Source organism: Ornithorhynchus anatinus, chromosome 8 (genome assembly GCF_004115215.2).
Source record: "Ornithorhynchus anatinus isolate Pmale09 chromosome 8, mOrnAna1.pri.v4, whole genome shotgun sequence".
NCBI classification, from domain to species: Eukaryota; Metazoa; Chordata; class Mammalia; order Monotremata; family Ornithorhynchidae; genus Ornithorhynchus; species Ornithorhynchus anatinus.
The window spans coordinates 57313437-57329260 of record NC_041735.1 but is presented as its reverse complement, the minus strand read 5'-3'; the positions used below and the strand labels follow the sequence as shown (position 1 = coordinate 57329260).

Below are 15824 nucleotides of genomic sequence, written 5' to 3'. Positions count from 1 at the left end.
AGAATACAAAATAACAAGAAACAGACACATTCCCTGCCCACATTGAGCTTATAGTGCCTGGCACATAGTAAGCGCTTAACAAATACCAAAAAAAAATTTTTTTTTTTTAAAAGAATCTAATCTATCCCCCCGGTCACCGCAAAAACTGAATTTGCCTAGGTCACCTACTGAAGGACTTCAGGATAAAAGCAAAGATCCTGCTATGCCCCATTCGCTCCTGCCTACCCAGGGGAGCCCCAACAACACCCAGGGATGGGCTGAAATGGGTCCCGGCCAACTCGCTCAAAAGTTTCCCAGGAATCTCCTTCTGAGCCATCTTAAAGTAATGATTCTTGGTCATTTCCACTCCAGTTGCAGGAAAGCTTCCCTGTCCCATGGCTTGCCAGCCCCCTCCTACCCCACCTCGCTACTCTCCTACTCCAACCAGACTACACACTTTGCTCCTCTAATGCTAACCTTCTCACTGTGCCTCGATCTCATCTATCTCACCTCCAACCCCTCACCCACATCCCGCCTCTGGCCTGGAACGCCCTCCCTCCTCAACTCCGACACACAATTATAATAATAATAATAATGTTGGTATTTGTTAAGCGCTTACTATGTGCCGAGCACTGTTCTAAGCGCTGGGGTAGACACAGGGGAATCAGGTTGTCCCACGTGGGGTTCACAGTCTTAATCCCCATTTTACAGATGAGGTAACTGAGGCACCGAGAAGTTAAGTGACTTGCCCAAAGTCACACAGCTGACAAGTGGTAGGGCCGGGGTTCGAACCCATGACCTCTGACTCCAAAGCCCGTGCTCTTTCCAGTGAGCCACGCGAATCCCTCCCTCCCCGCCTTCAAATCCTTTTTGAAGGCACATCACCTCCAAGAGGCCTTCCCGGACTAAGTTCCCCTTTCCTCTTCTCTCACTCTGCTTCAACCTCCCTTGCTCCCTCTGTTCTCCCCGCCCTCCCAGCCCCACACTACTTATGTACATACCTGTAATTAATTAACTTATTTATATTAATGTCTGTCTCCCCACCTCTAGACTGTCAGTTCATTGTGGGCAGGGAATGTCTGTTTATTGTCTGTTTATTGTCGTACTGTACGACTATGTAAGTGTTCAGTACAGTCCTCCGCACACAGTAAGCGCTCAATAAACACGACGGACTGACTGAATGAATCCCCAGCTTTATCAGCTATGAGTCAAAGGGGAATACCTTGTTTGAAGGCACTCAGTGGGCCCTCCGTGGGCGTGAGCTTCCCGGCATCCGAGCACCCTGAGCTGTCCACGGCATCGGGCGCATAGGGGAAGGTCGGCTCTCCAGAGGTCAGGAGGTTCGGATGCAATAAGCTGCCTGCCCTCTTCCTCTCGAAGCCCCCCTGTTTCTCTTGGAGCAGGCAGAACTCTGCATTGGGAAAGAGAAGCAGAGGAACAGAGGCAATCAGACACGAGCTGCTTCGGGCAACCTTCGACATATCTCACCTCGATTTCTTCCGCCTCAGTGGAAGAAGAGGAGAAGTCAGAGGAAGAGTTTTCCGCTAGACACGAGCCTGCGTGGCTTATTTTCATTGAAGAGCACGAAAGAACAGTTTAAGATGTCAGAAACCCTCACCTGCACCCCCACATGCTCATATACAGATCTGATGCTCATGCAGAGAGCTGAGACTTCTGTATCTAATAGCTTCCTGATGGAGCTAACAATCAACCTCACAATACAATAGCACGTATCTAATACATCCAGTTCTCCGATAACGCGGGGGTTGCGTTCTTGCCGATATTCAGGTGAAGGAAAACGTACCTTATGATACTGCATTCGATTCATTCGTTCGATGGCATTTATTGAGCGCTCGCTGTGTGCAGAGCACTGTGCTAAGCACTAGGGAGAGTACAATACAACAATAAGCAGACACATTCCCCGTCCACTATGAGCCTGACCTGCCAAGAACCACGCCACCAGCCCACAAACACAAACATCCCTGCAGCACGCTGCACCCAAACAGACTCGCCCTGTCAGACCAACATCCCCTAATTCTCAACTTTCTAACCAAGTCGTGTACTGAAAACACGCTCTTTGGCGGAACCGAGTGGGCTACATGTAATAGATCCGTGACTCATTCCTACATTGTCGTAAGTCAGTCGGTGCTATGGCTCAGGATTGAGATGAGGATTCAGACTGCAGTCAGGATCAAGGTCAGCACTCAAGGATGTAGGCAGAGAGAGACAGAGTGTGTACGTGCGAGTGTGGGTACGTGAGAGCATGGGAGAGCGCAGGAGTGTGAGGGAGTACGTTTGAGGGACTTTGCGTGCGTGAGACTGCGGGTGAGATTGTGTGCGTGCGTACAACGTTGTGTGTCTGCGTGTGTTTGTGTGTGTGCACGCAACATACGTTCAGACAATAAGGTTTCAGCCTCCGGCACCTGGGAACAGTCCTCTCGTGGAGGGTTATGGAGGAAAAGACTGCGGTGTGGCAGGAAGGCTTTGAGATACACACGGTCCAGACCCTCGTCGTAGGCTCATTCACGGTGACCACCACAATCACCCCAGGCAGGCTGAATACCAGGACCCCCTGCGGGGGGACATGCCCAGTACTGATTGCCAAAGGCACGCCCCCACCTTAAATGAGGAATGGCCAGAGTAACCAGTCCTAAAGGGGCAGATCCATCCTTGAAAAATCCCTGGATTACTGCATAATGATAATTATTATTATTATGGTATTTGTTAAGTGCTTACTATGTGCCAAACAATGTTCTAAGCACTGGGGCAGATACAAGGTAATCAGATTGTCCCAGGTGGGGCTCACTGTCTTAATCCCCATTTTAAAGATGAGGTAACTGAGGCCGAGAGAAGTTACGTGACTAGCGCAAAGTCACACAGCTGAAAAGTGGCGGAGCCGGGATTAGAACCCATGACCTCTGACTCCCAAGCCCATGCTCTTTCCACTAAGCAATGCCGCTTCTCCATCAAAATTCATCAAAATTCTGCATCAAAATTCTACCTAACCCACAGACTGTAAGACACAACCACCGGGCTCCACTTCCTACTTGTCTAAGATGCAGAGTGCTTAGTAAAGGGCTGGGGGTCGGGGAGGGGCAGGGGGAGGTCATCTGCTCTTCTGTTCTCTCCGGGGACTGCAGAAGCTAGACTGACTTTGTAGTGAGGGTGGCTCGGCACAGAAAGAATTCCATTTTTTCCTCACATCAAGCAGAAACTTCTGACCATCTGCTGTAAGCCACTAAACAGCTCTCTCTCCTACTCATCTACTCTCTTCTCCCACCTCGTCCCAGCTCACATTCTGTTCTTCTCAAGCCAACCTACTCACTATGCCTCATTCTCTCCTCTTTGCCATCAACCTTTTCTTAGACCTTCCTCCCTGCCTGGCACTGTGCTCCTTAATTTCCCCAGATCACAGCTTTCTTCATCTCCAAAACCCTTCTGAAATCACATCTCTCCCAGGAGACCTTCCCTGATCAATTTCTACTCTTCCCATCTTACAACCCCCACATAGTTGGACATAGTTCCTGTCCCACATGGGGCTCACTGTTTCAGTGGGAGGGCAAACAGTATCGAATCCCCACTTTACTGATGAGGCAACTGAGACACGGAGTAGTTACGTGATTTGTCCACGGTCACGCAGCAGACAAGCTGCTGAGCCAGGATTAGAATCCAGATCCTTTGACTCCCAGGCCTGTGCACTTTCCACTAGGCATGAGGCAAGCGTGGCTCAGTGTATAAAGCATGAGCCTGGAAGTCAGAAGGACTTGGATTCTAACCCTGGTTCCATAACGTGTCTGCTGGGAGACGTTGGGCAAGTCACAACTTCTCTGAGCCTCATTTATCTCATCTGCAAAATGGGGATTAAGCGTGTGAGCCCCAGGTGGGACACGGACTGTGTCCAACCTGATTAATTTGTATCTACCCTAGTGCTCGACACATACTAAGAGCTTAACAAGTACCATTATGATTATTATTGCCATCTCAGCAATTGGATATTCAAACTTCACTGTAGCATTTATGTACATATCTGGTCTATTCTTCTTGTCTGTAATTTTATTTTATTGTCCATCTCCCCAGCTAGATTGTAGTAAGATCCTTGAGGTCCCGGATCGGATTTGACAAATCCTTTTGTACTCTCCCAAGCACTTAATACACATTGCTCTGTGCACAGTAAGCACTCAGATACTATTGACTGCTCTAACAGAACTCATTTGAACAAGAATTCCTCGTGGTTTGACTACGATCAGGGTGCCATATTCTCCCAGATGAATTTAAATGCTCCCTCTGAGTAAATTAGAAACTCTGAAAAGCTTCCCAAACTCTTTCAGGCTCCTGAAACAGCAAGTCATAATCGGTTCTCAGAGAAACTGTCTCCTTATACAGCTTTGACTGGGGGCGTGGGAATTCTGAAGGGAATCAATCAATGAATGCTATTTATTGAGTGCTTACTGTGTGCAGAGCACTGTAACTAAGAGCTTGGGAGAGGACAACGGAGTTGGTAGACACATTCTCTGCCCACAATAAGAATTATAATTTAAAGGGGGAGAAGAACAGTTGTGTTTAAGATCTCCCAATCTAACGGTATGGAGAAGGCAAACCAAGCGTAAAAAGAAAGAACCTCCTGTATGATAAAAGCATAATGACAGGAAAAGTTCCATCAGAACCAACTCAGAAAACATCCAGGTCCGAGAGGTGGGGATCAACCACAGAGCCGAGGAAATGGCAAGCATGCCTGGATCGGGGTGGGGGGATAGCGCATCATGAAGGACGTGAGGACCCTCACCCGCCATTAGCTTCCCGAGCCCCAATCTCAGGAGGCAAGGTTTTTACTGTTGCAAGGGCCCCGGCAGCACATCAAACCATTGGCTAACCTGAGTTCTTTTCCCACCCATGGCTCCAAGTGGGAGTTCAGTGGATAAAAGCAGCACGACCTAATGGAAAGACCACTGGCCGGGGACACAGGAGAGCTGGGTTCTAATCCTGGCTCTGCCTCTTGCCTGAAGTATGACCTTAGGCAAGTCACTTCACTTCTCTGTGTCTGTTTCCTCCTCTGCAAAAAGGAGATTTAATACCCGTTCCCTCCTAAGACTGTGAGGCCCATGTGGGAAAGGGACTGTGTTTGCTCTGCATATACTGTAGTTATCCCAGTGCTTAGTACATAGGAAGTATTTAACAAATACCACAATTATCATTATTATTGGAATGGTCTCCCTCACTTGGTTGGGCTCCAGATTGAGCCGGCTGCAACCTAGAACCAGGCAACATCTTCAAAGCCAATCCCTCAGGCAGGGGACTTACCAAACTGGCCATCCTGCTTCACATACAGTTCGATGACACTGAAGGCAATAGCTGTGAGGGCAGGGATCTCCAGGACCACACTGGAATCTCTCATCAAGTTTCCATCTTCATTCACTGAAACCTGAAGGGCACATGCATGGGGAAAATCAGCCAATCTTGGCTTCAAGATTTATCAGGCTTATTTCCACCCAACAGGCTGACCTACTGGCACCACACATGAAACTTCTGAAGATGGAGAAACTGAGCAAGGATAATGATAATGATAATAATAATTATGATATTTGTTAAGTGTTGACTATGTGTCAGGCACTGTACTAAGCGCTGGAGTGGATACGAACATAGGTTGGAAGCAGCCTCTGTCCCCCGTGAGGCTCACATTCTCAATCCCCATTTTACAGATAATAATAATAATAATAATGTTGGTATTTGTTAAGTGCTTACTATGTGCAGAGCACTGTTCTAAGCGCTGGGGTAGATACAGGGTCATCAGGTTGTCCCACGTGTTGTCCCACGTGAGGCTCACAGTTAATCCCCATTTTACAGATGAGGGAACTGAGGCACAGAGAAGTTAAGTGACTTGCCCACAGTCACACAGCTGCCAAGTGGCAGAGCCGGGATTCAAACCCATGACCTCTGACTCCCAAGCCTGGACTCTTTCCATTGAGCCACGCTGCTTCTCTAACAGATGAGGTAACTGAGGCACAGAGAAGTGACATGACTTGCCCAAGGTGTCAGAGCAGACAAGTGGCGGAGCTGGGATTCTATTTAGTTGCCATTGTTTTTACGAGATGTTCTTCCCCTCGACTCTATTTATTGCCATTGTTCTCGTCTGTACGTCTCCCCCGATTAGACTGTAAGCCCGTCAAACGGCAGGGACTGTCTCTATCTGTTGCCGACATTCATTCCAAGCGCTTAGTACAGTGCTCTGCACATAGTAAGCGCTCAATAAATACTATTGAATGAATGAATGAATGAATGGATTAGAACCCATGACTTTCTGACTCCTGGGCCTGAGCTATATCCACTATACCATGTCTGGGATTCCATAGAAACACCAATTTCCTTCACCAGAGTTTGTGGAAGCCCTTGAAAAGCCCTGAAGAAAAATCCAGATTACTTCCAGAGAGTCCATTTGAGAGCACACTGCACAGCTACATGGCCTAAAGGGGATGCAAGACCAACCACGCTGTCTCAAGAGGACGGACGAGACCCTCACTTCTCCACCCCCCTCTCCTGGACAGGTGAGCCGTGGCAAGCCCTTCCACCCCACACTTGCAGGGTAGCAGAGGTCCGTTGTCCGGAAGGGACTCGACCAGACCGTGCTGGCTGTCGGGGCCGACCGGGAAGCAGCAGGCCGCAGGTCTCCCGTTGTTCTAGCCGAGACCTGGGGCTCATCTGGAAAACTATCTGTGTGGTGTTGGGCAAATCACTTCACTTCTCTGTGCCTCATGTACCCTCCATGGAGTGCCGGAGGAAGGCCCTCCGGGTTTCTGGCTGAATCCTGCCCAGGGAACGGCCAGCATCCGGTCCCCGATCCCATCCCCGGAGTGGGGAAGACGTCAACTCCGCCCTGGCCTCTGTAGGGGCCGAGGCGCTTACCCTCACGATTTTGGTCTTGAACCCCATTGCTCCGCCGCACTTCTCCTCGATCTGGATGTGCTCAGACATCAGACAACTCTGCATCATCACGATCTTCTTGGTCAAGATACACAGGACCTCATTTTTCCCTTCCAGCACTTGTTGTAGCAGAGAGTTCTTCAAATTGATTGTTCTGAAAGAGGAAAATGCGTGTCGATGGGCCTAAGCTCTCCCCGAGACTGCCTGCCACGTGAATCTTTTCCCAACAGAAGCCCATCTGGGAGAGGATCCTGCTGGCCCAAGCAATCCACTGCTTAATGAGAAGATATGAAACAATCAATCTGGTAATGCTAAAAACCATCCTCCCTGAGGCCACCTAAGAGCTCAAGACCTTTAACGCTTTTCTATCATTCCACCACACAGGCATAAGCTCAAAGAACTGGAAAGGGGAGGGGAGTCTTCCAAAGTTGGGTTGTTTCCACAGCAGAATTGCAGTTTTCAAAGGAAAACCAGCTGGTTCTGGGCCCCACCACCCATCTGCCTCCACCATCCAGCCCCGGGTTTCTGGTGGAGGAACTGAACTCCCCCATCATCAATGAGCCCAGAGAGGAGAAGATCGAAGGGAGACGTTTCATGGAGGAGGAAGATCGTCTGCTCGTCATCTGCCCTGAGGACAAAACAAGGGGAAATGGGCTTATATTCCAGAGGAGGGATTTGGGTTTGAAGAGAGAAAACTTCTGACAGTGAAGTTTACTGGCATCTGAAGCAAGTGCCCGTGGCATTTAGTGAAGCCTCTTTCCCTGAAGTGCTTTTCAGAGAAGGATTTTCAACTTTGAGATGCCTTCAGAATTCATCTAGAAGCACGGGAAAAAACTGGAACTCCCTTCTCAGCCTGAATTTCAACAGAGAGAACAGAAGAGCAGACCTATGGCTGAGTAAATGTGGAAGAAATCCTGCCCCTCTCACCAGGGAGAGGACCAAACCAGAGGGATTGGAGTGCTCCCCTCTGGTAAGATTTGGGTCTCAGGGAAGCTGCTGAGAATCAATCCTCCTAGCAGGGATTCATCGCGACAGAGGGAGGGAGAGTGGCCGAGTCGGTCATAGGCGGAGGGGATACGGAAGGTGACAGACTCTCAGACAGAGACAGTGTTAGGAGGGACAGACACGGGGCAGGACAATCGGTCAATCAACCGATCGTATTTATTGAGCGCTTTCGGTGTCCAGAGCACTGTACAAGAGCTGGGAGGGTATAATATAACAATATAACAGAGTTTGTAGACATGTTCCCTGTCCACAGTGAGCTTACAGTCTCGGTGGGGCCGGTGGAGACAGGTATTAGTACAAAGTAAGGATATGTACAGAAGTGCTGTGGGACTGAGGGAGGGGTGAATAAAGGAAACAAATCCAAGTGCAAGGCGATGCAGAATGGAGTGGGAGAAGAGGACATGGAAGCTCGGTCAGGGAAGGCCTACTGGAGGAGATGCGCCTTTAATAAGGCTTTGAAAATGGGGAGAGTAATCCCAGCTCATCACTTGTCTGCTGTGTGACCTTGGGCAATTCACTTAACTTCTCTGGGCTTCGGTTTCCTGATCTGTAAAATGGGAATGAAGTCTGGGAGGCCTAACTGGGAAAGGGACTGTATCCAACACAATCATCTTGTACCTAGCCCAATGCTTAGAACAGTGCCTGGCCTATAGTAAGTGCTTAACAAACACCCCTATCATATGAAGAGAGAGGACGTTCCAGGCCAAAGACAGGATGAGGGCAAGAGATCAGTGGACAGTTAAAAGAGATGGAGGTATAGTGAATAGGTTGGTATTAGAGGAACAAAAGTGAGAGAGGGCTGGGCTGAAATAGAACGGTGAGGTGAGGTAGGAGGGGGCAAGGTGATTGAGTGCATTAAAGTCTATGTTAAGGAGCTTCTGTTTGATAAGGGGGTGTATAGACAGCCACTGGAGGTTCTTGAGGAATGGGGAAACATGAACTGGACATTTTTGGAGAAAAATGATCTGGGCGACAGAGTGGCATTTCCATTGATCCAGAAGGCTGGGCAAAAGCCCCAGGCTGAAAAGTGGGAAGGATGGCAGAGGGAACTGAAGGTCAGGGCACCTAGCAGTGGTGGGCATATGAAAAAATAAAACCAAAATGGATGAATTTCAGCAAAATATCAGGCACCCCTAACTATGGACTTGATGAGGGCAAGAGGTTTCGTTACAGATGCACGTTAGCTGAAGAGAGGAGGTGTGGCCAACGCCTTCTGCGACTGAACCGAGAGAACTGGATCTGGCCTAATCAAGGCCTAGTCAAGGTTCTCCTTCCCAAGTCCACCCCTCTCCCGGTCATGGCTGCAAGAAGGGAAGGATGACACTGACCTCTGGTGCCTAACACGACTCTGGGGGAAGGCGGGGTGGCTCTGTCTGAAAGCCTGGAGAAGGGATCGTCACGATCCGGTCCCAAATCATAAGGACCAAGTCCCAGACCTTCCCCAGTATGGATCGTTTTCTCTTTCCTGTCACGGCCTCACAAACAAGCATTTGAATCCAATGGGTGGAGATTAGGAAGCCAGAGAGGGAATGTCTCCTCAGCTGAAAAATGTAAGCGTTATCAACTTGGTACCAAGGGCCCCGCTGGTGTCATTAACGCACAATTCAATCTTCCAGTTGGTTGGTTAAATTTCGCTGCCTTTGATGAAAGTTATTTTGCTGCACTCCTTTCCATTACACAGCCAAAAGCTAAAATTAAATTCCAGTATAAGAAGGCAAGCCCTAAGAGTCACATAAACAAGGCCTAGCTTCAGGAGTTAACCTACAATTGGGGAGTCATCTTGGCTTTATCTGCTTTAAAAGAAGGGAAAAAAACAAAGAAACCCTTCAGGCTGTCTTGACCATTATTAAAAAAAATTCCTAAAATGTTTTCATGAAAACTCAGAATAAACCTTCCATAACTCTGCTGTTCAAGAATCCCCCATTCTCCTGTGATCTCACACACTCACCAAAAAAACCCAATAAAATCAAGTAAAGGAATGCAGCCCTCAGCAAAAAAGCACCTTTGTCTTATAGCGCTTTCCTGAGATTTTTATGATCCGATTCTTGTCGAAGTAGACATACTTACTTGGATGTCCTGCCGACATCGCAAATTAAACATATCCAAAACTACTATCCTTATCTCTTCACCCAAATCCTGTCCTCCCCTTGCCTTTCCCATCCCTATAGATAACTCCACATTCTCCCTGTCTCACATGCCCGTAAGCAGGGCTTTATCCTCAACTCATCTCTCTCATTCCACCCACATATTTAAAGTCACCAAATCCTGTCGGTTATACCTTCACAACCTTACTAAAACCCGTCCTTTCCTCTCCATCCAAACTGCTACCATGCTGATCCAAACCCTTATCCTACCCTGCCTTGACTACTGTCTCTGCCTCCTCGCTGACCTCTCGGCCTCCTGTCTCTCCCCATTTCAATCCATACTTCACTCTGCTGCACGAATCATTTATCAACAAAAACATTCAGTCCCTGTCTCCCCACTCCCCAAGAACCTCCTGTGGCTGCCTATGTGTCTGTTTATTGTTATACTGTACTCATCCAGGCGCTTAGTACAGTGGTCTGCACACAGTAAGCACTCAAAAAATACGACTGAATGAATGAATGAATAAATCTTCCTCCGCTTCAAACAGAAACTCCTCACCTTTGGCTTTACAGCACTCAATCAGCTCGCCCCAACCTATCTCACACTTCACTGACCACCCGGACCACTCCGCTCCTCTAGAAACTGCTTATTCACTGTGCCCCGATCTCCCTATCTCACCGCCAAACCCTTTCCTATCTCCTCCTCCTAGCCTGGAACCCCCTCCCACTCTGTATACGCCAGATCACTGCTTTCTTCACCTTCAATGTATTCTTAAGGTCAAAACTTCTCCAAGAAGCATTCCCTGAATAAGCCCGCTCTCCCTTTTGCATCATCTATGCACCCGGATTGTGACCTTTGGATATTTGATATTCGCCCCAGCCCCAACCCCACAGCACTTATGTACATATCTTTAAATTATATATTATAAATTCATTCTTATTAATGTCTGTCTCCCCATCTAGACTGTAAGCTTGTTATGGGCAGGGAATGTGTTGGCTAATTCTGTTGTACTCTCCCAAGCTATTAGTACAGTGCTCTGCACATAGTAAGTGCTCAGTAAATATCCTTGATAGATTGATGGATGGCATGTTTCTCTTGGCTCTCCATACCGGCATCTGATAGTGAAGAAAACCACTGCACAATAAACAACTTGAGGGGACAAATCCACTGAGATCACTCATAATGGAGAACGTGTCAACTCTTTAAGTAAGGTTAATGTCAGCTTTCTCTTTCCTGCATCTCCAAAGGTTGTAATTCTATGATCTGAGATTACAAAGAAAATGTCTTTTAAAATACGCGAGCTGGGCGTCAACTCAGCCAGAAAAGAAAAATCTAATGAGGCCACAAGAATTTAGAAGGCTGTAAACCCAGGGTGGGAGGGGTTAGGGTGGGGGAGGTGGCATAGAGAGCTTCCGGAGTCATTATCCAGGGCTGAGGAAGGTCAGAAGACCAGCTCCCTCCTGCTGTGGACATTGGGACAGGGATAAACCAGGGTAGTGATTCCACCTGTTGGAAACTTTGGGCTGGATAAATCCATGGAACCAGTGCTTAGTACGGTGTCAGTACTTAGTACAGTGTCTGTCACGTAGCAAGCACTTAACAAATACCACTATTATTATTTTATCTTTGAAAATACTTGGCACATGTTTTTTTCCACAGCACTACGGTGCAAGTGACCTCATTACATCTTCGCACCTTGTAGCTTCGATGTAGGACGAGGCAAGTATAAGATGACAAAACTTAGGCCAAGAGAGGTTACGTGACTTGCCCAAGGTCACATAGCAGGCCAGTGGTAGAGTCAGGACTGGAACCCGGGTCTCCTGACTCCCAGACCTATGCTAGACTAGATGCTCATTTCTTTGTGCAGCTCTTTGTCGGGGTGGAGAGGATGGGATGGGAACACATGTGAGGTTGCTACTGCTCTGGAAATCTAACTTGATTTCTATTCACAGTTTACACTAACAACTCAGTCGAGCTATCCGTAAGAAGATACAGAATCTGTGAGATGGGAAAACTCTGCACTGGGCCACCATCACCCAAATCCAATCCAGATTGAATTTTTTTTTTTAAATGGTATTTGTTAAGCACTTACTGTGTGTCAGGCACTGTACTAAGCACTGGGGCAGATACAAGTTATTCAGGTTGAACACAGTCCATGCCCCATATGTGCCTCACAGTCTTAATCCCCACTGTAATAATGTTGGTATTTGTCAAGCGCTTACTATGTGCCGAGCACTGTTCTAAGCGCTGGGGTAGACACAGGGGAATCAGGTTGTCCCACGTGGGGCTCACAGTCTTCATCCCCATTTTACAGATGAAGTCACTGGGGCACAGAGAAGTGAAGTGACTTGCCCACCGTCACACAGCTGCCAAGTGGCAGAGCTGGGTTTCGAACCCATGACCTCTGACTCCAAAGCCCGTGCTCTTTCCGCTGAGCCACGCTGCATGAGGTAACTGAGGCCCAGAGAAGTGAAGTGACTTGCCCAAGGTCACACAGTAGACAAGAAGAGGAGCTGGGATTAGTACCCAGGTCTTTCTGACTTCCAGCCCCGTGCGCTATCCACTAGGCCAGGCTGCTTCTCTGGATATTCATTCATTCAATCCTATTTATTGAGTGCTTAGTGTTTGCAAAGCACTGTACTAAGCACTTGGGAGAGTATAATACAACAACAGACAGATTCCTGCGCACAGTGAGCTCACAGTCTAGAGAGCGATAGCCAGAAGACAAGGCTAATGGGGAAAGTCTCCTTGCCCCATGAATTTCCATAAGACACTTGGGAAGGCAGCAGTGATCCTCTTAAAGAGACAGGAATTTTGGGGGTCAGATGAGGATGAGAGTTGGGGTCACACTCCTCTTCTCCAATACTTCCACTCTCAGAACAGCGCAGAGTCACCGCTCGCCTGATAGCACAATGGTTAGCCCTGTCTCTGCTCTCCTATGACAACAGGATCCAGAATGGGGACTTTGCAACTGTGATCGTCCTGGAATGCAATGAAGTGCAGAGCATAATCTGAAGGAAAAGATAACCTGGCTATGTTTTATCTGAAGAGGTAAATGATCAGCCACCTTAACTGAATGATCTTCACCGCCAGGTTTAAGGATGAGGCCGGAGAGAAAGGACAAAGGTTCAACCCTTTAGAAAAGGAGCATCACATCAAGGGCAGGGAGGCTAATGGATAACATCTCCAAGCTTAGCAGAGAAGCGCCGTCCTTTGTGACCGCCGTTAGCCAGACTCCATCCATGAGTCTCTAGACTGTGAGCTCGTTGTGGGCAGGAATGTGACTGTTGTTATACTGTACTCTCCCAAATGCTTAGTACAGTGCTTTGCACACAATAAGCGTGCAATAAATACGACTGAATGAATGAGGGTGAGTGTCTAAGAGAGCTTCTCTTGTAGGCTTGGTTCATAAATGGCGGGTCATCTTACTGCCAAGGGCCAAGCCAGAAGTGCCCACTTTTCATCCAGGCGAGGTCAGTGTAAACACTTGACCAGCATCCATCATCTTGTCTCGACTCTGATCTGTGTCCTCTCTGACTCAGGGACTTGTGGCCATTATCCTTCCTCAATCGTGACTCGACCCAACTTGACATCCTCACTTAGCCCCCGAGCCCTAACCCAGGGCAGCCGGCCAACTGCAGGGAGCGCTCAGCCGAGAGAGAATACTCCCCCAACTCCCCAGGGAGAAGACTCTCTGTGATGGGGGAGCTCGGGAGGCGGAGAGGAAAGGAAGACCCTGAGGGAAGGCAGCAAGGTGGTTGGCCTTAGCTCAGTCAACAGCCTCTGATGGATGTTGAGACCCTGCCTCAAAGGTATCTGTTAGGGAAGCTTCAGTGTGGCGGACGTTGGGGATTCTCTAGGAAGTCGTGACTCTCCGGCATTATCCACTGATGAAGCATTTCCCTCCTTTAGGCTGAAATATGTGGTTTCAGATTACATTCCTTCCACTTCACCAACACTTTGGAAAACAGTAATGCTCAAAAGCGAGATGAAGGTACAATTCATAGATAAAGGATCATCGACCCCGGGCAAGCTTTCAGGTGTGAGGTAGTCCTCAAGAAGAAGGGCAGCATTTTGCTTCCCATCCCATGGGCTCTACCCCTCAGTGGCTGCCCGAAGACATTTTCCTCTGAAGTGCCTCCTGGGTGCCCTGCAGGCCAAGGCAACCGGGGTTTGGGGAAAACAGATTGGATCTGCTGTTTCAGAACTCTAAAATGCCCACTGCCAAGACACCCAAAGGGACCACGGTAGCTATCCCGCTGCCTGAGATCAGATAGTAAACTGCCTTTGGGACACATCATGCTGAGCTTCCCAAACCATCGCCTGAAGTAAAGCAGCACTTTCATGAAGGAAGGCTCAGATGAACCTGGAAACCCCAGGAGAAATAGCATGGCGTAGTGGAGTCAGAAGGACCTGGGTTCTAATCCCGGTTCTGCCACCTGTCTGCTGAGGGCAAGTCACTTCACTTCTCTTTCACTTCCCTCATCTGTAAAATGGGGATTAAGACTGTGAGCCCCATGTAGAACAGCACTACCCAGCACTTAGTACAGTGCCTAGCACACAGTAAGCACTTAAATACTTATGGTAACAAATACCAGTAAAAAAAAGCCCCTAAAAAATAGGTTAGAAAAAACCGGCATATTAGAAAACCCACTCTCTACAATGAACCGAGACACCCCCAAATATGCAACCTAAACTCAGACTTTGATAGTTTTCATTTCAATCTAAATTCCACGAATAAAATACAGAGCCCATCGGTCTGGGCTCCACACAGTTTAAGTGGAGAATTTGGACTTAGTCTCCCTTTATTCCCCCACGTACACGGTTTGTGAGCTCCTTGGGTTTTTCTTTCTGGCATTTTTAAATCAAGTCATGCAGTCTGGTTCCTGTTTAAAAGCTCAAGAACGTCAGCGATGCCATTACAATGTCAGTCTAATGGTCCACCCAGGCCAATGTTCTGCTCCAGCAGCGGTAACAGGATGCCTGGATGACTAGTGTGCTGGAGTGGTTGCCCACCTGGATGCCAACTTGAACAGGTAGGTATATGCCACCTAACACATACTAATCTAATCCCACTTGTCGGCTGTGTGACCTTGGGCAAATCATTTCACTTCTCTGGGCCTCAGTTACCTCATCTGTAAAAGGGGGATTAAGACAGTGAGCCCCATGTGGGACATGCATGAAATGTGTCCGATCTGATTAGCTTGTATCAACCCCAGTTCTTAGTACAATGTCTGGTGCATAGTAAGTGCTTAAATACTTTAAAAAGAAAGAAACCTTAACCTCTCCTCTATGAGCAAACCAAGAAGAGGTAATGACACATTCCTACCCATCCCAGAACAGAGGAGGATTTCAGGTCCTCCTCCTGATTTTTGAGACCTAGGGGCCCTGTCTACTCCCACCCTTCTTCCACTTTCCCAGGAGAAGCTTCAATCCTTCTATCTCATCCTCAGAGAGATCCTAAGGGTTCGATCCTCCCTCGAGCTACAGCACTAATCAGACCCTCCAAATGGACACTAAGCACTCCTCAGGCTCTGTGGTTCAAAAGCAATTAAAATTATTGGAATGTTCTTCACCTCTAAGTATCCCCGCAATATACGACACTTTGAACGTAGACTTGGAGAGACTTGGGACTTGGAGAGACCACGTGGCTACTCTGCTTCTCCAAACACTAGACTGTAAACTCACTGTGGGCAGGGAATGTGTCTAGGGATTCCGTTGTACTGTATTCTCCCAAGTGCTTAATACAGTGTTCTGCACATAAGTGCTCAATAAATACGATCGATTAATAGCTCAAAAATGGCTGCCTGATGGATACTTATTGGCTGAAAGAAATTAAG

At 48.0% G+C, this 15824-nt stretch overlaps 1 protein-coding gene across 1 annotated transcript in view; it reads right to left on the bottom strand.

Annotated features, from left to right (window-relative positions):
* Positions 1-15824, bottom strand: part of GSDME (gasdermin E) — a 35711-nt gene that overhangs the window by 9054 nt on the left and 10833 nt on the right. Inside the window, exons 4-6 of the mRNA XM_029070343.2 lie at positions 6877-7048; positions 5278-5398; positions 1202-1390 (exon numbers count right to left, since the gene is read on the bottom strand). Coding sequence (XP_028926176.1) covers positions 1202-1390; positions 5278-5398; positions 6877-7048 — 482 coding nt within the window. The remainder of the gene's footprint in view (positions 1-1201; positions 1391-5277; positions 5399-6876; positions 7049-15824) is intronic.